General features: G+C 41.3%; 1 protein-coding gene and 1 long non-coding RNA gene across 7 annotated transcripts in view; one reads left to right on the top strand and one right to left on the bottom strand.

The window, feature by feature from the left end:
• Nucleotides 1-5,929, bottom strand: part of LOC124882923 — a 35,266-nt gene extending 29,337 nt beyond the window's left edge. The window contains exon 1 of the long non-coding RNA XR_007042033.1: nucleotides 5,800-5,929. This is a non-coding gene — a long non-coding RNA (uncharacterized LOC124882923). The remainder of the gene's footprint in view (nucleotides 1-5,799) is intronic.
• cald1a (caldesmon 1a) overlaps nucleotides 1-26,406 on the top strand; it is a 78,756-nt gene that overhangs the window by 48,959 nt on the left and 3,391 nt on the right. For 2 of the 6 annotated variants that reach the window (XM_047389594.1, XM_047389595.1), the window contains exons 4-15: nucleotides 3,857-4,262; nucleotides 4,728-4,760; nucleotides 4,857-4,964; nucleotides 5,510-5,613; nucleotides 6,641-6,908; nucleotides 9,774-9,911; nucleotides 16,045-16,088; nucleotides 18,374-18,449; nucleotides 18,922-19,059; nucleotides 20,365-20,460; nucleotides 22,106-22,174; nucleotides 24,332-24,368. In XM_047389594.1, the coding sequence (XP_047245550.1) occupies nucleotides 3,857-4,262; nucleotides 4,728-4,760; nucleotides 4,857-4,964; nucleotides 5,510-5,613; nucleotides 6,641-6,908; nucleotides 9,774-9,911; nucleotides 16,045-16,088; nucleotides 18,374-18,449; nucleotides 18,922-19,059; nucleotides 20,365-20,460; nucleotides 22,106-22,174; nucleotides 24,332-24,368 (1,517 nt within the window). Of the gene's footprint in view, nucleotides 1-3,856; nucleotides 4,263-4,727; nucleotides 4,761-4,856; nucleotides 4,965-5,509; nucleotides 5,614-6,640; nucleotides 6,909-9,773; nucleotides 9,912-16,044; nucleotides 16,089-18,373; nucleotides 18,450-18,921; nucleotides 19,060-20,364; nucleotides 20,461-22,105; nucleotides 22,175-22,487; nucleotides 22,540-24,331; nucleotides 24,369-26,406 lie in introns of all 6 variants that reach the window. The other 4 variants (XR_007042032.1, XM_047389597.1, XM_047389596.1 and 1 more) reach the window with 4 other exon arrangements.

The raw sequence follows: 26,406 nt of genomic DNA, 5'->3' as shown, positions 1-26,406 counted from the left end.
ATAGCGAGCCGAGCAAGCAGCAAGTTGGGAGGACTTCCTTTCTAAACCATGTGTAAATCTGCTTGGTGTTTCAGTAATGCATGATCTCATCCCTTTCCATCAGAAAAATGGCCAACGAGCAAAACAAAAAAAGGAGGCGGGGGTAAAAATCCATCTTATTACAGTGGTTATTTGATGAATTATCTTTGCAACAGTGGAAGTGGTGGAACGAACTGACATCCAGAAATACAAATATTGCTTTGTGGTCATGAATGTTTCCTCCCTTTGGGCTCAGAGATACATCCTGGGCTGGTGAAACAACAAGAGGCTTGTGCCTGAGGATGGTGAGCCTGGGACCAAGCTCTTGCAAACCATTGTTGATTGTTTGGAGTGAAAGATAATGTTTGCCAGATGTTTAGGTCAGAATAGTTTGAGTCATGCTGGTTTGAGTGAGGTTGAAGGATATATACTTGCAGACAGTCTGTTCATAACTACTTTACATAGGCAACACAAACAGTGTCCTACCTGCAGTGAGAGCAATCGGTTTGGAAAATCTAAAATGTTCTCATGTTGGGATGCTGAGCTAACTGCTAAGTAAGTTGGAATCTAAACTTTCCCTTTTGATTTGCTTTGAGTTTGATCATTAGCCCTATTAATTCATTTTCCTAATCGTCACATCCTAACATGCTTAACAGTAGCTATTTATTAACCCAAACAATGTCTATATTCCTATGTTTACTTGCTAAATGCGGCTGCCTAACATATCTTGCCACAAATCTGGTATGACTGTGGAAAGGCAGTAAAGTAAGTGATTACAAAAAGCATGAAAGAGATTTAGACGAGGAAGTCTCGGTTGGAGAAAAACAACAACTCACGACAGACTAGGCTAATCAGCTGTAGGATACATTCAGTGGTGCAACTGGCATTTATTGGTTAAACCATCCAGTGAAAAAGTGACGGGTGTGATTTGAGACATAAGCTTCTAGGAACGTTTTTACTAGTTAGTTTTGAATAAGTTTTGAATAAGCTCTGTTCTACGTATCAGTTAGCTTCCGCCATCAATAGAATTTCATTCCTATCAGTGTTGCCAACTTAATGATTTTGTTGCTATATTTAGCAACTGTTCAGGCACTTCTATCGAATATGTTTCAAAAAGACGACTAGCGAGAAATTTAGCAACTTTTTTGGCTGTTAGAGGAGACATTGGAGACCCTGATATGATGGCACATATGATTTTTTCTCTTCCTAATCAGCAGCAGTTGTTGCCTCTGCTCCCTGTCCCGTCCTAAAGCACTCGCAGTTGACCCAGTCTTCATGTAGCAGTCTCTCAGCTGCAGCAAGAGCCCCCATCACAAGGTTCAAAACCAGAAGAAAAGGGTTTTAAAAAGAATACCTTATAAAACCTGAGAAAATGCTAGCATTATACATTAAATGACGTTTTCCTGTGTTTATGTAAAAAATAAATGCAGTTGGTGTATTTGTCAAGCAGACTACAATTCACAACAAAAACACAAAATACAATTTTTGTCTCGATTTTCCTACAACTCGCAACATATTTGCCTTGACCCTTTAGCTGTTAAATGTGTTGACCTTTTGTTGAAAGGGTGAAGGATTGAGAGGAAATTCTAAATGGAGTGCATTAAAAAAACATTTTTCAATTGTTTTGGAAGATTTGACAGCTATGCTAAGAATTTTTTTTTTGTTTGTTTGTCCTTTTTATCTGAAGATGTCCATTATACAAGAGTTGTTAAATTTGAGTCTACATTTATTGGCATCCTTGGATACGATTTCTAAATTGACTGAAAATATTGTTATGTAACCTTAATTAATAAGTAATACATTTAAGTAATAAGTAATACATTTTAAAAAAGTTTTAATATCTGGCCTACAATCACCAATGTAAACAGATTGAGTTTCTTAAATCCTACTGGGACTTTAACCAGAATCTTTTGGATTGGTCAGATGAGACTAATGCATCTGTCATACTACTGCATGACAGCCTTGCCTTTCAATAGCATTGGAAGTCATAATGCCATAGGGGAATAAAGATTCCACATTGCCTTCCTACACATTTGACACCTTAGCAAACGCAACCTGATCCCCACATAATTGAGACGGATACAAAAAGTTTGACATATCGGAAAATTCTGCCACAACTGTGCTACAGCTGTCAGACATCATGTATCTCACACATATGCACTGCAACAGAATCAACATAACTGTGACTAGAATGCTGCTACAATGACCCAATAATATCATTTAATCTGAATCTATGTTATGCAGGTCGTTCACTTGCATTGGGAAGCTGTATGCTTAAAACCGATGCTAAAACTTTTGCCATCACTTAATGTCTGATTAATTCGGCTAAACATTGGCTGACTAGTTGGAGTCAGTTAATCCGTTTAATATAAAAAAATAAATAAAATGAGATGACATGGAAAGGTAACATTCCCAATCATGAAGAAACAGAACACTGTGAATTCCTCTTCATTGATCTCTGTATACAAAAACTGCTGCTTTTAATGCATTGCATTAGAAGGGGCACACATTCTTTGAAAACATGACAGGAGTTGATGTTACCCAAACTTTGTCTCCTGACAATTAGGCGGTGTCCCAACACTACACCCTATGTCGCTCTATGACTGGTTTACTTTGTAGAATTGCACGTAAGGGTTTGAGTGCACAGGTTACAAACATGCAAAATTGAAGAATTGGGACAGTACGGGTTACCTCATCGACCTCTGTTGTAACTGCGTCATCAAACACATCTTTGAATACACTCATAGCCTTGGGTGGAGGCCCAGTAAACAGATGCTCATTTTCAGTTCTAAATTGGATTAAGTCATTTTATCTGTCCCTGTAAAAAAAAAAAGTTCAATTTTAATAAGTACAAATAACTACCATAGGCATTTCAAGAAATGTAAATTGGTGATCATTTATTTAATGTGGCAGTACGATTTTAAATGTAGAGTACAGGTCTTTTTACATTCAAAACTAATTGCATGAGACATTTGGCTGTTAAAATTGGTTTTATGACTTGTTGAATACAGAGCATAGTTCAGTTGTATTTACACAGTACTGTATAGTAAAACAAATTATTTTGATACTTGCACTTGAAAACACAAGTGTAAGTATCAGTCAGTAAATGCCATAGTCCATGATTTTGCTCAAAACATCACATGCAGCAATGAATTGTTGGTAATATAAGTGTGGATTGAGGGCGCAAAGGGGGGCGGGGCAAAAGACCATTCTGGAGAATTAGGACACACTACGCACTCGAACCCATCAACAGGAACACAAGTATTTGGACATGGCCTAAGACCTGTGTCACATTGTTTTCAAAACACTAGCATACATAGCAAGACAAGAAAACAATGTGACTGCAGCTTAATATGATATTTTTTGCAACAATCGCTCTAAGTCGATAAATTGTTAAGAACTGGATGAATATGTGTGAAAGTGCCTCATGCTTGCCGTTGAGCACGGTGGCGTATCTGTGATGCTGTGGGTTGGCTTGTCTTCCAAACATCACAGAAACATTATGGAAGTCCCCGGAGTCATAAACTTTATTAAATCTTTTGCAGCTATAATAATCGTAGCCTCTGGGCTCCAAACACTTCAAGAATCTGTTACTTGGCAGGTTGTACATAGTAGGCCTGACTCATGTTATCAGGGTAATAACATGTGATTGAAATTAAACATCAGATGTGCTGTTGTGAAATCGAAATCCATATTGAACATGGGTGTAGGAACTGAATATGACAAGATAATTTTGATAACTTGACTTTATATTGAATATATATATTAGTAATAAAAAAAACCTGTTTAATGCAAAGCCCACACAGTGAAAACATTTATCCCCTTCCTCTACCCCTAGCGTGACAGAATCCGTGTCTGTGAGCAGCCCCTATGGAGGTGGCGGGGACGACGAGGACCAGGCCTTGCAGGAACGCATGGCCAAGCGCGAGGAGAGACGGCAGAGGCGCATGAAGGAGGCGCTGGAGAGGCAGAAGCAACTGGACCCCACCGCCGTGGACGGCGGCGATGGTGTCGGCTCGGAGAAGAACAGCACAGAGGAGGAGAGGCTCTCATGGCGTAGCCGCCGTTATCGTGATACCATGGAGGACGAGGAGAAGACTGAAAGCAGCAGCTCGAGGTGGGAGGAAAAAGAGCGAGAGGAAGACAGAGAGGAGGAAGAGGAGCCTGCTCTTGAGAGAGAAGAGGAAGAGGAGGAGCAGAAAGTTATTGAAGCCATACCAAGAAGGTCTAACCTGAGAGAACAGGTCAGTCATGTTCATCCTTGTTTATTCATTGTAGTCATTTAGAGGACTTTACAAAAGCATTGATATAATAAGCTTTGTAACATTACATCCACAAACATCTATGTTCTTATTGGCATTTTATGTGATACACCAACAGAGTTGTACATAATTATGAAACTAAACTAGGAAATTTTTGCCATGTCGGTGTTGTTCAGGCTAATGTACATAATTAGTTTTTAGGTAGATTTTATTGACTAATTACGTCAATTCTGAAAACTACTTGTAGTACTGGATTTATTTAGGGGTGTTGGATTAAGGAAGGTTGCACACCACATTTGTCAGGTTGTATTTGTAAATTATGTCCATCATATAAAATCCCAATAAAACCCATTGACATTTGTGGGGCTTTATTTTGACAAAATGTGGAAAGGTTCAGGGGTTAATTTATTTGACAAATACTTGCAAATATGATGCTTGTCTCCGCAGGCATCAACAGAGGAGACTATTATGCAACACAAGGTATGCTCACTAAGTCCCTTGCAGTTTTTTTAACGCAAATCCTTGAGCGAATCCCAGATCTGTGCTTCAAAGAACCGCTGTAATCCCTTTTCTTAGGATCTCATTGAAGAAACCCATTCGGTAGTCAGTGAAAGTTCAAATCAGGCCAAGTCAGCAAACTCAGAGGCTGAGGAGGATTCAGTAGCATCAGGGGAGGCTGAAGAGGTACCTGAGGATGATTATGTAGATATCCCAACAGAGAGCAAGCGTGTATTACTAAATGACATTGAAGAGGACTTTGAGGTATCTGAGATACAGCAATCAGGATAATGAGGTATCATACATGCGGTAAGAACTTCAGTATAGGTGTGCTGCACCACTTTAAAGAAAGATCTCCCTGGGTAACTTCAGTGTCTCAAGTTGTGTTTGAGATTCATAATCAGACCTCTAGGAGTTCAGCAAAGAGCAAAAAAAAAAATATCTTGCTAATTAAGTGTGATTAATAGTGCAGGACACTGAAATTACCCCAGCACCTCATATCTGTGGTGTGGTTCGCACCGTAACTAAGGCTACTTTTTAAGCGCTCGGTTATGCTCCACAGAGTGATCACTGTGTTCCTGATGCAAGTCTTCCACTTGAACAACACGTCACATTTCAGTCACATTTCATTTGGATTTTCCTCACAATCAACCACGCCTCCTTTTCCTGCATCTCTGCCCCTTGTTTCTGAAACCTCACTATCGTTGTTGTTTGTCTGTGTGTGGCGGCAGGTCAACGAGAGGGAAGAGTCTCAGGAGGACCAGATGAAGCATAACGGAGGGCTGCATGGCGAGGCGGCTCCCAAACAGCACAAGACACCCGAGAGGACTCTCAGGTATGCACATGCTGAGTCATTGTCTGCTTCTTGCACTGAAGCTACAGTTTCTTTAAATATTTATGAACCTTTCCCCCAGTTTAAACTGGGTTCCTTAGTCATCATGGAAAGTCATCATGGGGAAGATTGTGGAATTTGTTTAAAGTATTTGTATTCTCTATTCATTCATCCATCTATTATTCTTACCAACAATCTTTTCATCCATCCAGCAAATCATCTGTCCATCCATCAGGTCCACCTGTATCTTTGTCTGTCCCTCCTTTCCAACTCTCCAATACATTGTGCATTAGCTGGCAATAAGATATTACTGAGAAATAAAGCTTATGTTATGCAGCGCCACTGCATTACTCGTCACCTGAGAGAACCAAGTCCAGCCAAAGATCACGGTTACTTACTGGTTGGAGAAAATATGCGTACCTTTGATTTTTGTTTTCTTTCAAGCGCTTGGATATGATGCAGGGGCAGCAACTTATACTCGAGTTGCAGTTTGACATTTATTTTTCACTGAGGCTTTAACACGTTCCCTGAGGCTTTGAAAAATACCTAGAAAGCTAATCTAAATGTGTTTTTTTTTTTTTTTCAAGCAAACATGTTTTTGTCGTGCATAAAAAAGTATTTATAACCCTTAAAGTTTTCCACATTTTGACAAGCTACACCCACAGCGTTTAGTGTATTTTATTGGGATTTTATGTAAAAGGTCAACACAAAGTAAGAAAGGCCAACCTGGCTATGTTTTAACATTATTTGCAAATAAAAAATCCGAAATGTGTGGCATGTATTTGTATTTAGCCCACATTAGTGAATACTTTATAGAACTGCAATTACAGCTGCAAGTGTTTTGGATGATGACTCTTAGTTTTGCAACAGAAGACTTGCAAGAAACCTTTGCAGTGCAATGTATTACCAGTTCAAAGGAGTATAGTTTTGTTTTTTCTGCAAGATAAAATCTCTTTGTCTGTGTTTAAATATTAAGTCCAGATCAAATGTCAAGAGGTAACCTTAATCCATGTTCCCGTTTCTGCCTCAGCCGCGGCAGCGTCCGTTCCCCTGAGGTGACTGCTGGCGACGAGCAGGATGACGATGCCCGCCTGGAGGCAGAGCGCAAGCTGGAGGAGCTGAAGCGCCGGCGCGATGATGCAGAAAGCGAGGAGTTCGAAAGGATGAGGCAGAAGCAGCAGGAGGCCGAAGTGGAGCTTGAGGAGCTGAAGAGGAAGCGGGAGGAGAGGAGGAAGGTGCTGGAGGAGGAGGAGAGGCAGCGGAAGCAGGAGGAGGCGGAACGGAAAGCCAGAGACGAGGTAAGGTCTTTCACTAGAAGCACCTTCTCCTTTTTTCTTCTCCCCACTTCTGTGTTGGCAGAGGCTAGAAAAACACTGTTCTCATGAATTGCCCTATTAGTAACTTTTAACCTCCATCTGTCGCTCTTTCCTCTTCCTCTCACAAGCAGCCTGACCCTGATGTATCTCTATGTATCGTCCTTTGTGTCTTCATGTTCGCCTAAATGGAGGTGTCGTTGGTTCTCCTTCTATCTGCTCGCCCTGAGGCCCCCGCTCTCTGCCGTCGCCCTGACTGGTCGTCTTTGTTGATCTTGGCACTGAACGTGGCGGCCCATCTCTCGCTATCAGCCCCATTTCTCCTCCTCTTGTGTAATGTTAATGAGGCCTTTTGGTTGGTAATTAAAAGATGGCCCAGAGATACAGAGAGACTAATTAACCAAGACAAGGAAGCTGGAGAGGGTTGACACACCGCCAAGCACCAGCCATTGTCTGAATTCACTACAAATGGCTTGTACGTTAATTGGTTTTTGTAGCTGTTTGTAAGGTTGTTGTCCAAATGGGCCGTTGTCTGGCAGAGGGGCCAACTGTAAATAAAAATTTGTTTTGAGTAATTTAACAGGCCTGTGACCTGCTTTAATAGTTGAACTAAATCAGTTTGATTTGTCTTGTACAGGTCCTTCTCAAAATATTAGCATATTGTGATAAAGTTCATTACTTTCCATAATGTCATGATGAAAATTTAACATTCATATATTTTAGATTCATTGCACACTAACTGAAATATTTCAGGTCTTTTATTGTCTTAATACGGATGATTGTGGCATACAGCTCATGAAAACCCAAAATTCCTATCTCACAAAATTAGCATATTTCATCCAACCAATAAAAGAAAAGTATTTTTAATACAAAAAAACGTCAACCTTCAAATAATCATGTACAGTTATGCACTCAATACTTGGTCGGGAATCCTTTTGCAGAAATGACTGCTTCAATGCGGCGTGGCATGGAGGCAATCAGCCTGTGGCACTGCTGAGGTCTTATGGAGGCCCAGGATGCTTCGATAGCGGCCTTTAGCTCATCCAGAGTGTTGGGTCTTGAGTCTCTCAACGTTCTCTTCACAATATCCCACAGATTCTCTATGGGGTTCAGGTCAGGAGAGTTGGCAGGCCAATTGAAAACAGTGATACCATGGTCAGTAAACCATTTACCAGTGGTTTTGGCACTGTGAGCAGGTGCCAGGTCGTGCTGAAAAATGAAATCTTCATCTCCATAAAGCTTTTCAGCAGATGGAAGCATGAAGTGCTCCAAAATCTCCTGATAGCTAGCTGCATTGACCCTGCCCTTGATAAAACACAGTGGACCAACACCAGCAGCTGACACGGCACCCCAGACCATCACTGATTGTGGGTTCTTGACACTGGAGTTCTGGCATTTTGGCATTTCCTTCTCCCCAGTCTTCCTCCAGACTCTGGCACCTTGATTTCCGAATGACATGCAGAATTTGCTTTCATCCGAAAAAAGTACTTTGGACCACTGAGCAACAGTCCAGTGCTGCTTCTCTGTAGCCCAGGTCTGGGGAATGCGGCACCTGCAGCCCATTTCCTGCACACGCCTGTGCACGGTGGCTCTGGATGTTTCTACTCCAGACTCAGTCCACTGCTTCCGCAAGTCCCCCAAAGTCTGGAATCGGCCCTTCTCCACAATCTTCCTCAGGGTCCGGTCACCTCTTCTCGTTGTGCAGCGTTTTCTGCCACACTTTTTCCTTCCCACAGACTTCCCACTGAGGTGCCTTGATACAGCACTCTGGGAACAGCCTATTCATTCAGAAATTTCTTTCTGTGTCTTACCCTCTTGCTTGAGGGTGTCAATAGTGGCCTTCTGGACAGCAGTCAGGTCGGCAGTCTTACCCATGATTGGGGTTTTGAGTGATGAACCAGGCTGGGAGTTTTAAAGGCCTCAGGAATCTTTTGCAGGTGTTTAGAGTTAACTCATTGATTCAGATGATTAGGTTCATAGCTCGTTTAGAGACCCTTTTAATGATATGCTAATTTTGTGAGATAGGAATTTTGGGTTTTCATGAGCTGTATGCCAAAATCATCCGTATTAAGACAATAAAAGACCTGAAATATTTCAGTTAGTGTGCAATGAATCTAAAATATGTGAATGTTAAATTTTCATCATGACATTATGGAAAATAATGAACTTTATCACAATATGCTAATATTTTGAGAAGGACCTGTATTAATTCTGTTGATAGTTGAGTCTATAACGCATAATAATTTTATGAAAGAAATCCTTGTCCTTGCACTGTCTTTGTATTTAAACATATTCTAAGTTGTTTTTGTTTTTGAGCCAATCAGAGGAGAACCCTCTTGAACTGAAGGTCACAAATTGATGGCTGGACATTCTCTTCAGGATTTTAAGCTAGAAAGCAGAATTCATGGTACCAACAATACAGTCAAAGTTGGCTTTGGAACTTGTCCATTGATGCTATGTTTGCCCAGTCTCTTATTATTGCACACTTAGGTAAGCTATTCTGCAGGGCTTTAGATGTTGTTCTGGGTTCTTTTGTGGCCTCCTGTGTCAGTATTTAATTGGCTTTATAGAGAATCTTGGGTAGATCTGCCTCTCATGGAAAGGTTCAACACTGTTCCATGTTTTCTGCACTTGTTGAAAATGACTGACTGTGGTTCTCTACAGTCCTAAAGCCTTACAAATGGCTGGGTAGGGTTTTTTCACGGTCCATGTATATGCATACAGCATAATTAGCAGATTACAGGTTCAACAGTGTCCAGAAACACCTGCAATAACAAAATGAATAATCAAATATGCGTAAAACGAAAACCCTGATCAACCCTGCCTTGTCTGTCTGTCTGTCTGCTTCAGGAGGAGAAGAGGAAGATGAAAGAGGAGATTGAAAGAAGAAGGGCTGAGGCTGCCGAGAAGAGACAGAAGGTTGACGACATCGTGGACGGGGAGGGGAAGCCATTCAAGTGTGTCGGTTCTCGAGGATCTTCTCTGAAGGTAAGCTCGCCTTCTCAAGCTGTCAGTTCAAGTTTACTTTAAGCATTTTTTTTTTATAGTTTTCCTTTCTTCTAAGCATCCTATTTACTGATGGTGCATGCCGTAAAAAAGTCCTAAATATCTATCGTGGAACCACCAAAATTATACATTCTGAAACTGATCTGGTTAATTTTAAAGATGTATTTAAACATGTATAAAACTGTTTAATCATCTAGATTAATGTAAAACTGAAGTATAGATTCAGTACTAAACAAAAAAACCCCCTGAAATTTCTCCTTTAAACCTAAAATTCTGTTGCTTTTTTGGCTTCTATACCTGTCTCTATTAGGGATGGACCTGTGCAAGATTCTCACGGTATGTTATTAACCTGGAGTAAAATTCCTATGGCATTACGGTTTAACAAAGTGTGAGCATGGTTTAATTCCCCTGCATTTACACTAGAGGCTCCTTTCTTCACAAGTAATGGTGACACCTGTTACTGTGGAGCCAAGTAAGGCTGAAACATGAAACTTTTAAAATGTTGGAATGAAAAATCCACCCATAGAACTTTATTAGGCTGTTGGTGCCGTATTAAAGTAGAATGGGATGTTTTCTGGTCGGATATAAACTTGTTTCTGCTGTTGAAGCATGTAAAACGTAAACATGGGCTGGAATAAGGTTCCTACTGTATGGCATTACGACCCTAATGCATGCATCGAACACTTTATTTCTAATGCAGCAAAAATAATAAAGCATATTGATCAATATTATACTATAACATTTTTAATATTATTCTAGACCTAAGCAAAATATGGAACAAACACTTGATTAATTTAGTTGTAGTTTTCTGATGTTTTCCGGCCCTGAAAGGCCGCCTAGAGAACAGGAAACCGGGGAGGACCACCACCGGGACTACTGCAACCCCTGTGGGCATGTGGGCTCATTGCTGCAGTGACGAACCCACATGCCCCATCGGCAGCCATCTACGCCCAAGCATATCCAGCCAATGGACCCAGAGACCCTGGGGCACATAACCCCCCAAGTAGAGGCCCTACAGACGAGGGGGCCCAGGCCCTGGCAAGAAGCCACCGGGAGTGAGCCGGCACACACCAAAGCACTGAAAACCACCAATACACTCTAGTGGGCAGAGACACCAGTGAACAGCAGTGAGTCCAGGAGAGGGAGCAGCCCAAGACCCACCCTGACAAAAAAATAGGCTCACACATTCACAATCACACCCTCCCACCCTTATGCATACACATAAAAACACTCAGACCCACACACCCAACGTAAAGACACACAACAAGGGACATCGTACACTCACTTACACTCTCCATACATACACTCCCTGTACCAATACCCCAGAGGGGCAATCAGCCCCAAGGCCCAGGAGGTAGTCCCTCTTCATTCTGGGGTGGGGACAGGCAGGTCACCCTAGCCCAGACTAGTGGTGGCACCGCCCAAACCGAACGACCCCGGGCCATGACCCCCCGCCCCAACCCCAGCTCCCAACAAACCCTGTCCCCATCTGGAGAGGGGATCACGTACACAAGAGGGGTCTACCTGGTCCAAACGAGCCTGCCAACCAGAGCCACCCCAGGACAAAGCAGCCCTAGCTCCCCAATGAATTCTAATTTCACCTCCAATGAACACCAACATGAAATTCCCCATGAGGCAACCCCAACCAGGACATAGATGTGGAACACATGCCGCCGAACCCAAATACCATGAATCCCCCTCCCCACAGGGGCAGAACCCCACAGATGTGCTCCACCACCCTTCAAGCTGTTGAAGACACATCCACATGGCGGCACACACCCGGGGCTAACGACCCCCACAACCAAATAAACAAACCACATCGCCACCAATGCAACAACAGCCCAGGGAGAAATACATACCAGCTCAGCTCCACCATCACCGCTCAGCCAATCCAAATGTAAGTGACCACACATCCAAAAAGAGGACCCAACCCCCCACCCCACACATTGCAACCACTTCAGAACATCCTCCTGCCCGCCGCCCCAATCCCCCCGACATGACAGCCAGCGGAGCAGCACACTGCCAAGCCCACCCAGCAATGCCAGCAGCCCCAGCCCACCTGTCAATGAAAGAGAAGCATGCTCCAACCTGGCACCCAGGCCGACCAATCACCTCAGGGTGAGCACAAACCCACCAGCCACTCCAGTGCAGGTGCAAGATGTGCTCCACCGCCCCACCCACTTGACTCTGACCGCAGCACCTGCGCCGGGCCAGGGGCCAGAGCCACAGAAGGAAGCATCGGAGAAGGGCCACCACAGCACGGCAAAGACCGGGCATCCCGCCATCCGCACACCTCAATTTCAGAGGCAGCCTAGCACGCCGGCCGCACGGCACACCCTGTCGCACCAACTAGGCCGGCCAGCTCCTGTGGAGATGGAAAACCCTCGAGGCACTCCAATGACACATCCGCACTACAAGGCCATACATGACTGGTAGTGTGATGGAACAGGTGGAGGGAGGTGTCCAGGGTTGAGGAGGAAAGGACTGGGGGGCAAAATGCTCCCCAGCTGACCCCAATAGGCACTCCCGTTCACAGAGTTCCAACAAAGGAGGGAAGGCACAGGCACATCCACCGAGTTCCAAGGCTAGGTTAAGGCACCAGGCCCCGAGAACCAACCAAAAACCGGGACCAACATCCCCAGCCTTAAACCCTCAAAGCTTTCACTCAATACCCAAAATATTTAAAGAGATAAAGATTTGACTGACCAACATCAGCCCCTTTTCGCTGCCTGTAGCTCTTTTTTATGAAGTTAATCTCCCTGAGATTATGCATCGTGCACAGATGGGGAGAGATGCAGTAACTCTTTACAATTCAGCAGATACCTTATCCTGTCTATCACAAATTAACTCACATAATAAAAAATCACCTGTCTGCGTCTCCTCCCCTGCTTTTTCATAAAACTGTCACAGCTAAGGAAGGTTTAATTAACTTAAATGTGAATAAATGTCTCCAGTGTTGCCAAAAGTCAACTCCCACATGCTGAAAATCAAGGGGGATTTTCAGCATGTGGAGAAAATCTAATTATGGGCATTTAGTTGTTATATGGTGCTGGCCCAGAGAGACCCCAGACTAAATAGTGGCTCTGATGGTGAGCTCTGAGCGCACCAGAGTCTTGAACTTTGCTGAGGAGGGGTTGTAAATAAATTTCAATTCTCCACCTTCCAGACACAGCCTTACTTTGTCATCATGTTCACTGTAGGTACTCTTGTGCACGTGTGTTGAGTTTTTATGCATGTGTGTCTGCATGTCCTGTAGTAGAAATATTACCAGTGAAGGATTTTGAAGTTGTGATATTGTTGAAATGTGTGCTCTTTATTTCTGTTCCATCTCACTACACATATTATACAATCTTTCCAACTTGTATTTCTTAATCGTTAAAGTACAATGAAACAAACAACAGAAAAAAACAGAGAAACCATAAAAACAAGAACATTATCTGCATGTACAGATAACTTGCAATTTTACATCTTTTTCTTTAGCTCACGTTCATTTTTCAACATCTTTTTGATACGGTCCTCCTTTCAGTCTAATTTTGTAGGTTAGTTTCTCCAATTTAATGTTTTTCTTCTATTATTTTCCTTCATTCATCTTGTGTTGGTACAGGTGCTTTAAGCTGTTGTCTAGTGATAGCTTTTTTTTGGCAGCAGCCAGGAACATTTTGATTAAATCTTGGTCATCTTTGCCTTGTGGTCTCTTTTCCTTGTATATAACCTAGATACATCACTTGTCCTGTTAATGGGATCATATTCCCCAAGACCTTACAGAAAACCAAAGAAATTCCATTCCAGAAGGGCCGAATTTTCCTCCAATTCAAGAATATGTGTTGAGTTCATGTGATCACATAATCTCCAACATGGCTGTCCTGTTCTTATATGTTTGCTTGTAATTTTGGGTGTAATAAAGTAGCGAATTTGATTGTTCCAAGCTAATTCCCTCCATCTTTGTGAGTGGGTTGTGTTCATTTGTGTTTTCCACACCTGATACCATTTGTCTTCTGGAATCGCTTCATTCAGTTCCTTGTTCTACTAAGTCCTACCATATAGAGTAGAATGGTTCCGTCTCTGTATCAAACTTTTATCCAGAGTCTTAGGTGTAGAATTACCATACACTTGTACAAATGTAGTAATAATTGGGTTAATTTCCTCCCTCTCTAGCTTGATTTTGTTGTAGTAATACCTGAAGGTCCTGGTTTCTTAGTTGGTGTGTCTTTCATTTGCTATTCACTAATCTCTTTCCCCGTTTTAATTATTTTGCATATAGCTGTCATGCCCCTTTCTGCCCATTGTTTAAAAGTGTTAACTGTCCCTGGTTCAAATTTATCATGACCTGGCTAATTTTTAGATGTATTTATTTGTAAGAAGTCAGCTTTGGGCAACTCTTTTTAATCCAGGAAATATTCACTGGAAGAAATATTAGGCTACACTTTAAACCACAATCCCTTTTTCTAAGACATAATCGAAATCATTTATTAACCTGGATTTGAAAGATAAATGTTTAGGCAAATATTACATTTTGATTCAATTTCTTTGTCTCGTCAGAAAAGTGCAGTCAGATTTGGCTCAGAATAGTTTGTCTTTTTGAGTCACCAGTCATTCACATGGATTGACCCCTTAGATCACTGCGTACCGTAGGCGCTTAAGTGAAGGTATTTTGGACAATTCAGACATTGTCGTGTGATATTTGCATATCAAATAAGCACCTTTTCTGCAGCCCTCCCCTCAAGCCTGTTCTCTGTCTCACTCATCGGAGTAGTAGAGGTCAGTAGACGCTACTGAACGTGGTACAAAGAAGCAGCTATGAGATAAGCTACGCTCAGAACCTATTGGAGGGTCAGCAGGGAAACTAGGATGAAAACACATTCTCAGATGTTTTTACTGAGTCATTTATAACAGTAATGTGTAAAGATTGATGAATACAGCCTTTTACATTTCTTATGGCCTTTGTGACATCTATTTGTTCTCTTTCTGGGTGTACCAGTCCCATAAATAGGGGAAATGTATTAAAAACAGTTGAATCAATTTCATCTTGCTGCTGTTGTACCATGTAAAATTGCACAAGCTGAGTTCTATCAGCTTTTCTTTTTGTTTTGGTTTTCATCCAGAAATTGAGCGATTTCCTGCTCAATTTATGTGCTGAGTGAATTTGCTGCCTCAGTGAGACCTGTCAAAAACCTATTTCAGATTTAAAACAAAAACATCCATGCAATTGAGAATATACATTTTTCTCCCTTATTTATTTTGCCTGTACACATTTTTGTTGGTTTGGTTGACAATGGCCATTTTTATGCATCCTGGTACATTTCAAAGCATAGTTATGCCTCACTAAGAAAAAGCTCATAGTGCAACCCACAACTCACCTTCACGTTATCAGCCGTCAACCAACATAACCCTGGTTTGTGTTGTAGATAAAGCAGAGTGTTCTCTGGCAGAAATGGACAGCAGGCTAAATGAAGGACAGGCTGCAGGGATGTGCAGGAAAGCGATTAGAGTTAACAGGATTACTGTAACTGCGTTCGGATGGATGCAGCTCTTTAAAAACGCGTCTGAGAATGGGGAATTTCCTGTCCGGAGACTATATTTGGAACTTTAACATTTGGTAGCAGCCATGCAAAAGGTCTGTTTTCACAGAGAAAAATAGCAGGGAGGAAAGAGAGCTTTTTCTTAGCATTTGTCTTTTGTCCATCTATAGAACGTTGTGACTGAGGAATGCTGCCCCCTCTCAAAGTCTTCATGTGGTGTATATCATAAACAATCCTCTGAGGTTCCCACAGTCTTACTGCGGGGAAAGGAAAGAGCTCGCTCTGTTTGTCTTGGGTTTTGTGCATGTATGTGCTTGTTTGGAGAGCAGCTTTCGCACACAGGGAACAATGACGGACTTTTTTGATAAGCAGAATCTAACCTATTGAGCAGATCATGAAAATGAGCTAAAATTGGACATCAGATGTTAAACATGAACAAGAAGGTTTGAAGTTGGGTGTTATCAAAGCTCAGTGGGTATTTTAAATGATTTGTCCTCATATTGACCTCAATCTTTTAAGTGAGAAAATATTTCATTCACAAGAATTTTGGAAGGATGCCCAGCATGTGTTTAACTTGTTTGAATGTTATTTTTCAGATTGGAGAAAGAGCAGAATTCCTGAACAAGTCAGCACAGAAAAGGTATAGTTTGGTCATTTTTGGTCTTATAAACCAAGCTTTTGTAAATTATGCTGTTTTTACTGATTTAAGAGAGATGATCGGTAAGGCTCTTGTAAAAATATAGATTTCTTCTATTCTATCTTATATCTCTTCTTTTTCCACTTCTATCATTAAACAAAGATAACCTAAGTACATTCAAGTACATTCAGGGGTTGGACAAAGAAACTGAAACACCTGTCATTTTAGTGTGGGAGGTTTCATGGCTAAATTGGACAAGCCTGGTAGCCAGTCTTCATTGATTGCACATTGCACCAGTAAAAGCAGAGTGTGAAGGTTCAATTAGCAGGGTAAGAGCAGTTTTGCTCAAAATATTGAAATGCACACAACATTATGGGTGACATATCAGAGTTCAAAAGAGGACAAATTGTAGGTGCACGTCTTGCTGGCGCATCTGTGACCAAGACAGCAAGTCTTTGTGATGTATCAAGAGCCACGGTATCCATGGTAATGTCAGCATACCACCAAGAAGGACGAACCACATCCAACAGGATTAACTGTGGACGCAAGAGGAAGCTGTCTGAAAGGGATGTTCTGGTGCTAACCCGGATTGTATCCAAAAAATATAAAACCACGGCTGCCCAAATCACGGCAGAATTAAATGTGCACCTCAACTCTCCTGTTTCCACCAGAACTGTCCATCAGGAGCTCCACAGGGTCAATATACACGGCCAGGCTGCTATAGCCAAACCTTTGGTCACTCATGCCAATGCCGAACGTTGGTTTCAATGGTACAAGGAGCGCAAATCTTGGGCTGTGGACAATGTGAAACATGTATTGTTCTCTGATGAGTCCACCTTTACTGTTTTCCCCACATCCAGGAGAGTTACGGTGTGGAGAAGCCCCAAAGAAGCGTACCACCCAGACTGTTGCATGCCCAGAGTGAAGCATGGGGGTGGATCAGTGATGGTTTGGGCTGCCATATCATGACATTCCCTTGGCCCAATACTTGTGCTAGATGGGCGCGTCACTGCCAAGGACTACCGAACCATTCTTGAGGACCATGTGCATCCAATGTTTCAAACATTGTATTCTGAAGGCGGTGCCGTGTATCAGGATGACAATGCACCAATACACACAGCAAGACTGGTGAAAGATTGGTTTGATGAACATGAAAGTGAAGTTGAACATCTCCCATGGCCTGCACACTCACCAGATCTAAATATTATTGAGCCACTTTGGGGTGTTTTGGAGGAGCGAGTCAGGAAACGTTTTCCTCCACCAGTATCACGTAGTGACCTGGCCACTATCCTGCAAGAAGAATGGCTTAAAATCCCTCTGACCACTGTGCAGGACTTGTATATGTCATTCCCAAGACGAATTGATGCTGTATTGGCCACAAAAGGAGGCCCTACACCATACTAATAAATTATTGTGGTCTAAAACCAGGTGTTTCAGTTTCATTATCCAACCCGTGTACATTCTAATGTTAATTTCATTTATTAAATGAAAAGATCTTCTCAAACCAACCTGACCCTGTGTAGCAGTAACCCCCCCACTAAACCTTATTTTTAGTAGAATTTAATTCAGCCATATTGGAAGGGTTTTTTTAGTATACGTGTTATGCTGGCAGCCACTCCAACTGTTTTGTTTTAGTGGGCCTTTCAGAAGTTGGCTTCCTGGTGAGCTTTGGATTAGATTCCTGCTGCATAACCCAGGTGCACTTCAGCATAAATCACAAACTGATGATCTGGCTTCCTTACTCGAGATTTTCTGCTAAGGAGCAGAATTCAAAGTTCCATCAAATACGACGAGCTGTTCCAGGTCCTGCAGGAGGAGAGGAGCCCCATGGCATCACCCTGCCACCACCATGTTTGACTGTCAGTTAGATGTTCCTTTTCTGATATGAAGTTTTCATCAAGATGTTTTTTTGGCAAACAGTGAGATGTGTGTTTGTGTTCTTTTTAGTCAGCAGTGGTTTGGACGTAGAACTCTCCCAAAGATGTCATTGTGGCCCAGTGTCTTATTTCTGAATCATGAACTGTGATCTCGACTGAGGCAAGGCCTGCAGACCTTTAGATGATGTGATTTCTTGATGGCAATCAGGCCTGGATGAGGCTAGTGAAGCTGAAGTCACTTTTTTTATTTATTATCTAATATAGGGGGAGGGGAGTCTTTTTTTCACACAGGGCTGGTTTGGATTGATAGATTTTTTACCCTAATAGTCATTTAAAAAATGCTTTTTGATTTCCCTCAGGTAATCTTTGTATGAAATTGAAATGAGCTTGATCTGCTTATAATCTCTGTAGCTCTGTGAAGGCGTCTCATTCTCCTGTGGTGTCCAAGATAGACAACAGGCTGGAGCAGTACACCTCAGCTGCTCAGGTCAGTTGTTTTTGGTTATTTTCAAACATGTGGTCCATTTCACAGAGGCCAAACTGCAAGTAGCTCTTTTGTCAGTGAATTTCTTTGTATAAAACCCAAAATGCTTTAAAAGATGGCTACAGAGTTGCATATGCCATCTCCCTTCATGTTACCTCCTCCTGAAATTTAGAATGAATTCTTTGTGGGCCCTTTTCCTTTCGCCCTTGTGTGTTTTTCATTATGCTAGACATTAAAATTGAACACTTTCATATTTTTTTTAAATCTAAATCTTTTAAATTTAATCAAATGCAACCAAAAGAATTAAACTGCTATGCAATGGTACGTGGGAATGAAAAGGTTTATTCACGGGGACAATACGAGAGAAGGAAGGCACAAAAACTCAACGCATGGGAACCAAATATATATATTTTTTTTATTATAAAACATGTCTGAGGCATAATTACAGCTGCTATCCCCGTTTCACCTGACACAGCGAGAGACCAAGGAGTCCAAATCCCCTCGCTCCACCGTTTTGGATCTTCCAGTGGTCACTGATGTACGAAACATTAAGAGCATGTGGGAGAAAGGCAATGTGTTCGGCTCACCCGGAAGTGGCGGAAGCCCTTTTAAGGTAAAAAGAAAATTATAAAATTGTACAGATAAGCTACATAGTGACACATACATTCATTACCCATGAACCTTTTCACATACTTTCATGTCACTGCCTTAAACTTCAATGTATTCTGTTAGAGTTATATGAGATAGACCAATACAAAGTAGTGCAAAATTGTGAAGCGGGAGGAAACGGACACAAATTTTCCGTGGAGTTTGATTTAAGTCCCTCTGAGTCAGCACTTTGTAGAACCACTGTTTGCTGCGGTAACAACTAGAGGTCTTTTAGGATATGCCTCTACCAGCTCTGTACATTTGAGGCCCATTTTTCACAATAGGAACCTTTTTTCATCATTCACAGATATTTAAGAAACAAGGCACCTTCTGCTCTGTGTGTGTGATAACCCTTTGGGACACATCTCTCAGGCTTGTTTTTTTAAATTCCTGTCAATGTTACAATCTTCCACTGACTTCCAAGTGATTTTAATTCAGTTTCACTGCATCAAGCCTTTCAAAATCAATTTTCTATGGACTTTGTAGTGGCTCTATTTATGTTAAAAGGTGTAGTTGCTGTGACCAAATCATCAGTTAAAATTTTATTTCTTAAAATCAGGGATTTTATTTTCACAGTGGGAGTTTTTCTTCCACACCCAGTGGCTGAGTGACACTGCTCCAGTGGGAGGAGTCGCCCACCAGCGTCAGTTCCCCTGGTTTAGACTCCACAGTGGAACCCTTATGAGAAACAGCAAGGGTTCTGGCAAAGTACCATGAAAAACGTTTTAGGTCTCCCAGTCAAAACCCGCCCCTGGAGACGTGCAATAAATTTTGGGTCATTTTTCTTTGCATAATGCATAGACCTCAGTCAGATTGAATGGAAAGAATCAGATATTGCCATACTCCAAGTAAGGCTCACAGTGCTGCTGGAAAGTGAACCTCCACCCCGATGTAAAGTCTAAGTCAAGTACAATACTGCCATTACCAGGTTTCACCACAGAGATGGTGTCTTCAGGGTTTGGGGCAGTGTTTTGTTCCTACCACATATTGCATTTTGAAAAAAAAAAAAAAAAAAGTTTAAATTGACAAATTACTTATTAGGTGACTTTTAAAAGCAGTTGGTTGCACTGAATCTTATTCAGGGGTATCAGGGTAAATAGGGCTTTTTTATTTGTAACACATTTTAATAGCAAGGTATACTATTCCTCCCCAATCACATGTTCCTTTGTTTTGGTCAGTGACAAAATGTGAAAAGTTCAAGAAGTGTAAATACTGTTGAATGACTAGTGATTCCTGCAAGCTTGGCTGACCCTTGACCTTGTACAAACAGGAAGCAGCTGTGATAAAGACGGGCGTGGCAGGCCGCATCAACGACTGGCTGAATAAAACCCCAGAGAGCGGCAAGACGTCAGGAGGAAGGCCAACGGTAGGTCGCTGCCAGGAAATAGTCTACATTTAAAGCACAGCTCAGAAGTGCATTCAGTGGTTTATAAAGCAAAAAATGTATACAAATATTTACAGGTAGAAATGCTCTAAGACCTCATGCTGGAAAGAAAGAAGAAAAATATACCTGCTGCGGGTTGTGTGAAACCAAAAAAACGATCATTCGTTCATGAGGGATTCCTGTAGTTTCTGGGCTTTAGTTACAGCTTTAATGCTAAGAAGCTAGACTAAAATGGTCTACATCTTTAACAACCATGTTAAAGAAAGAAGATTTTTTTTTGTTGAACTCTTTTTCAGTTTCGCAAGAGAACCTTCACCCTGCAACATCTGAGCTACAATCAATCCCTTTCAATAAAAAAGTTCAGCTGACTCCGACTCTTTCCTCAGGCCTGCTTTGTTCCTGCAGGACAGGTTTTTTTTTCGCCATTGTCTAAATGATGCAAGGATCTGAGTCTGGTGGGCTCGTCATCTATTTGGCACCACCTGGTGGCCACAAATATAGTTGTCTTCAACATCCACATACAGATGGAAATTGTTGACATTAGGGTCACTGTCATACAGGAGTTGTACTTAAAGTTTATTAAGAATCGATAGCAAACAATCATTTGCATAAAACCATATAGTGGAAAAAATCTTGTTCTCTGTCAAGCATATACAGAGCTGGGAAAAATTATTTGCCCCCTTACAGATATCTTCTGTTTTTCTCCCTTTTGAAATATTACAGATCATTAAAATATCAGACAAAGATAATCATGTATTGAGGGAGGAAATGTTTTCAAACCAACCTGGTCTTATGTGATAAAAGGTATCACCCCCTTGGTTAAATTATGAATTATCTGTGATTACCTAAGTTCAGTAACACTCAGGGCTGATTAATACCAGACTTAAAAAATATTGGACCTTGTATGACGACATGAAGAAGACTAACAGATCTCAAAGTGTAAAAAAAACAGATGAGAAGTCACATTCACATCCACCTTTGAACGGCTCAGTGAAGTGGCCTTGTCAAAGTCTTAAACCCAATTCAGATGCTGTTGCACAACCTTTCTGGAAGATGAGTGCCCCATTACATCTAGTTCAAAACGAATCTACAGTCACACCTGGTGGCATTAGTGTGAAGGTCTGGGTCCGATTTGCTTATTCAGGACTTGGACGACTTGTCCAGACTGGGGTGCTGTGGCGTAAACTTGAACAAGGCTTTCATGCTTAAAAACCATCCAGTGTGGCTGAATTCAAACAATTGTGCAAAGAATAGTGGGCCAAAATTCATAAAGTATAAGACTTCTTGGTAATTACGCTAGTGAGATGTTGGAATTTGTAGATATTAGATTTTTGAAGGTTGCCAAAATAAATAAAAAGAAAAAATCTGTAAGGGGGTCAAGAGAACAGGACATTCTGGTGACTTTGTGTACAAATTATTCTAAAACTGAGAATAATTTAAACCTAAAAGCAGATGAAAGTAAGCCATGTTAGGTTTAGGGATGAGGGTGCTGTTTGTTCCCCTCCTCCTCACTCTCCCTCCTATCTGTCCCTGTTGCCTCCATCTAAATCAACCAGATCTACAGTTGCTGAGCACCACAGATAAATCGCTCTGTCCCTGCCTTTTGTTCTCTGATTCACTCTGACAGGACCTGAAACCCGTTGATGTCACCAACAAGAGGAGTCTATGGGAAAACAAAGGCGCCACTCCAACAAAGGTAGCTGTTATTGATCTCCCCTCATTCTGTGTCTACGTCTAACATGAGCCGGGCGATTAGAGTACCAGATCGGAGAAGAAAATGAGCTTGCTGAGCATTACAACATCCAGATGGAGTTTTAACTATGCCATGAAGTGGTTTGTGGTCTTGGAAAGCTTTTCATGCTTTTCCTTGGCGTCCAGTTGTTGCCACTCAAGAAAATATTTTGCTGAGGAGGAGGAGAAGGAGGGAGAAGAGCCAGAATCTCATGTTATTTTGACCCTGCCATGGCAGTAATGGAAGTAACAATCACTCGTTTGTTTTTGTTTCAAAGAACTCTCACAGCTAGTTGACCTCGGCATTCAATCTGGAATCAGCCTGGAGAGGTAAAGGAGCAATTAATCTGCGTTTCCTCAACGCGCTTGTCTGAATGACCTCACGCTCTGCTGTCACGCTGTTTTGTTCTGTCACAAGCACAGCTGCATTGTGTTCTGCTTTGTTTGGACACCACTGCTTATTATACTTGTAATAACAATTGGGCCCATAAGGTTCAGTGCCGAATTAGATATTTTGTGCCTGTGTGGCTGAGGGCCTGATTGTAACTTAAACAAGAGTTACTTTCCAGAGAATCAAACTCATTGAAAAAGACAATCGTATAAATCAAGCCCTATTTTAATCATTTGAACACCCGCAACAAAGCAGATTTATCCAGGTCCAGATAGCAGCTTGTTATAAAGGCTTTAACAGGGTGACTGGTGTCCAAATGCAGGGTGTTCACACTTTTCATTGGTGGCTTTGTCACATCATTGCTCTAGCTTCTGATGGCCACAAATCACAGCTCTCTGCTCAGCTTCACTGAATGTTTTGCTGCTAAAATTGGTGAAACGTATAGTTTTTTTTCATGAGAAAATCCCTGATGGAATATCATTTCAAAATAAATCGGATTAAACGATACACGGTTACACCTAATTCTCTATACATACAGATAGAAGGTATTTCCACTCTTACAGACTTCTCCTGTTTTTGCCTTTGTTCACACTTAAATGTTTCAGACCATCAAACAACTCAGTGTAAGAATAGAAGTGGCCCCCTTTTAAATAATAAATTAACAGTAAAAATTGAAAAACTCAATCAGTTAATGATAGCCTGCCAGATCTGTAGAATCAAGGAATCACTTCATCAGAACCGGTCTGACCAACATGAAGCAGGCTAAAAGATCTAATCTATGTCTCTCTGGAAAGGGTAATGAATCTATTTCTAAGACATTGGGACTCCACTGAACCACAGTGAGAGTCACAATAAGAAAGACACAAAATGGTATCAATTGTTTCAAGGCAAAGAACACAAAGACCCGTTTCAAAGTTCCCAAAGAACAAGCTGCTTTGCTGCTCCAGCACCTGGATGACATTATGTAATTGATGATGAAACCATGAATTCTGCTGTCTTGTAGAAAGTCCTGAAAGGGAATGATATTGATTTGTGAACTCCAGGTGCTCCTCAGGTTATGCAGCACACCGACAAGTCCATCTTGAAAGGCTTAAAAAAACCAAATAAAGGCATTGGAGTGGCGTAGTTAAAGTCTAGATATAAATACTATGGAAATCCGTGGCTTTGATTTTTACACAGGTCTTTCATGCTCAAACCCTCCAATGTGACTCAATTAAAATATTATGCAAAGAAGGGTGAGTTGATAGGTTTTGGCGGCAGTTACTTTTTCATGAAGTGCTTAGATAGCTTTTTTTCCCTGAATAAATAAAATCATTTGAAACTGTTTATTTTTGTTTTCTTTGATAGTAAAATATCCATGATGCTCCGAATCATTTAAGAGTGACACAAATCTGTAAGACTGCAAATGCTGATTGCAGACAAAGAAAAGTGTGCGACAAGGATATTGTATAAACTGTCTCTGTCATTTTCTGCCATACCCGGGGGAACAGCACACCCATCTGCAGTAATGAATTCTGTGGTCTGTGGGTCCTAGACTGTGGTCTGGGCTATGGGAAGCCATGTAGTGGTTAGTGAACTCATTACAAGCTTACAGTGTGATGTCAGTTGGGAAAAAAATGCCATGAGAGGTGGATGCATTTTTGTTCAGTTGTACAGGTTTGTTTTATTAAATTTCCATGTCTTTACTGCTTTATAGCCTTCATTTTATGTTTTTTTTTTTTTTATTTCCAGATGGCAGGAGGAAGAGAGACCAAATCAGTCGCTAACGGTGAGTCTTAGGTAGACGACACAAGTGTTGGCTTGTCACTGCATGCCTAATTGTTTTTTAGTCATATGACTGAGAGGTTCTTTACTCTACATAAAAATGAATTAAACCTTCTAAATACCTAATAGCAAAGATGTTAGTTGTATCAGTGTTACGGAAATTAAAACTCCTTTTGGTGGTCCTGTTGAAGTACAAACTAGCGTTAGCATTACAGCACAGCTTGTAGCTGCAGGAACTAGCAGTTTACATTAATGGAAGTTTGAAATAGCCCGTCTATGGATACACTATGCTTGTTGACATATAAGCAATATAAATGTTTTAAATAAGCAAAAGACAATAAAATGTAACACATTTGCCCTGGTGGGTGGCTATAGTACTGTTAATAGAAGAGGAAAGAAATAAAAATAAAGCTGTGCTGCTTTTTATTGTCATATTTTATTTTCTGTCGCCTAGTAATAGTAAAACTTGCCTGTTCCAACATTGAGCCTTTATCTTTTTTAACCTTAAGACTTCTCAGTTAAATTTAGACTGCATACAGTTCAGGCAGTTTCATCTCTATAAGTTTAATTTTTATAAGACACGAATGACTAATACTATTTAGTTAAGCTTGTAAACCCTGCTAAAATGGCAGAGCACCGGATATCTAAAGGACAGCCACAGAATGGGTCTATTATAAAGACTTCACTTTACCTTCTCTAGCCAAAGAGGGTCGCAGTGTGCATTGATGTTAAAAGTACTAACTTTTCCCAGTTTTTTTGCTTGAATGTTCACGTGAAGATTAGAGACATGACCTTTTTGCTACATGTGTTAACTTGTCACCAGAGCTATGATTTACGCAGCACCATGTGTCCTTAAACCGAAAACTGGCCACACCACAGCCCTCCCTGCAGTCTTTTCCAGTGTGCCATTTGGCCTTTTGTTTGACTCCACAGCCTTTTAGGATGCCACCTAAACATTGCTTGCTATTTTAAAATCAGATCGGAGTCCCGCCCCTCCCTCCCTTCCTTCACTCAAACACCACTTCTGCTCCTCTCCTGCAGCCTGACAGGCGAGAACTTTGGTCTTGATGGATTCTATACATGTCGATGTAATTTGCTGCTTGTTCAGTGCACGAAATAACACGCATGCATGCGGCCGCCGCCAGTTTCCCCTCCGCTTCTATAAACACACTTGGCAGCCATTGTGGCGCCACTCAAACCTTTTAGCTTTTTCTCTCCTGCCCGGCTCCCCTTTTGCTGCTCTAGACTCGATGAGTGTTAGAAGCGGAGCTCCTGCCAGGCCGGTTTTGTCACATTAATGGCTGGTATGTTGCAGATTAGTGCACCATTTCATGATGACTTAGAGGATGACAGAGGATTTGTACAGATTTTGGATTTCTCATTCAGAGCTGGCTGCGGGACCTTATGGACGTATGACACAGCAAAACACACAAGTTAGCAGCATATGCGGAAACCAGCTTTACTCGAGAGTGTTTCAATTTGGAAATCATGCAATCCTTTAAATGTTAGCATTGTTTATCTGATGATATCGTATTTTTGGAAGCTTTTAACATTTTCAAATTTCATCATGTTACAACCACAAACTTCAATGTATTTTGTAGAGTCTTTATGTGCATGATTAAAAAAGAGTAGCACATATTTTCTAAAGGAAAAAGCTTTTTTACAGATCAATTGTGTATATTCTCAAAATAGTATTGATCAGTCTCTCCCAAATGGATCAAAGTAAATATTAAAACGCATTAAAAAGAAAAATGTTTTTCCTTCCTAAAAACAAAAGTATTCCAACTCTAGAAGAGCACAATTAATGACTATCATGTCATTGTTTTGTTTTTCCTAAAGGCAGTCAGTTGCTCTGGATTTTATTGATGGGTATCAAAGTGTAGGGGGCTGAATACAGATGCACGCCATGTTTTCCAAATTTTACTTGATGAAAAATGTAAAAAAAAAAAAAAAAACAGTCATCAGTCAGTCATTTTCTACCACTTATTCCATAGTGGGTCACGGGGGAGCTGGTGCCCATCTCCAGCAGTCTAAGGGCGAGA

This window comes from Girardinichthys multiradiatus, chromosome 17 (assembly GCF_021462225.1).
Source record: "Girardinichthys multiradiatus isolate DD_20200921_A chromosome 17, DD_fGirMul_XY1, whole genome shotgun sequence".
NCBI classification, from domain to species: Eukaryota; Metazoa; Chordata; class Actinopteri; order Cyprinodontiformes; family Goodeidae; genus Girardinichthys; species Girardinichthys multiradiatus.
This window is presented reverse-complemented; position numbering and strand designations above follow the sequence as displayed.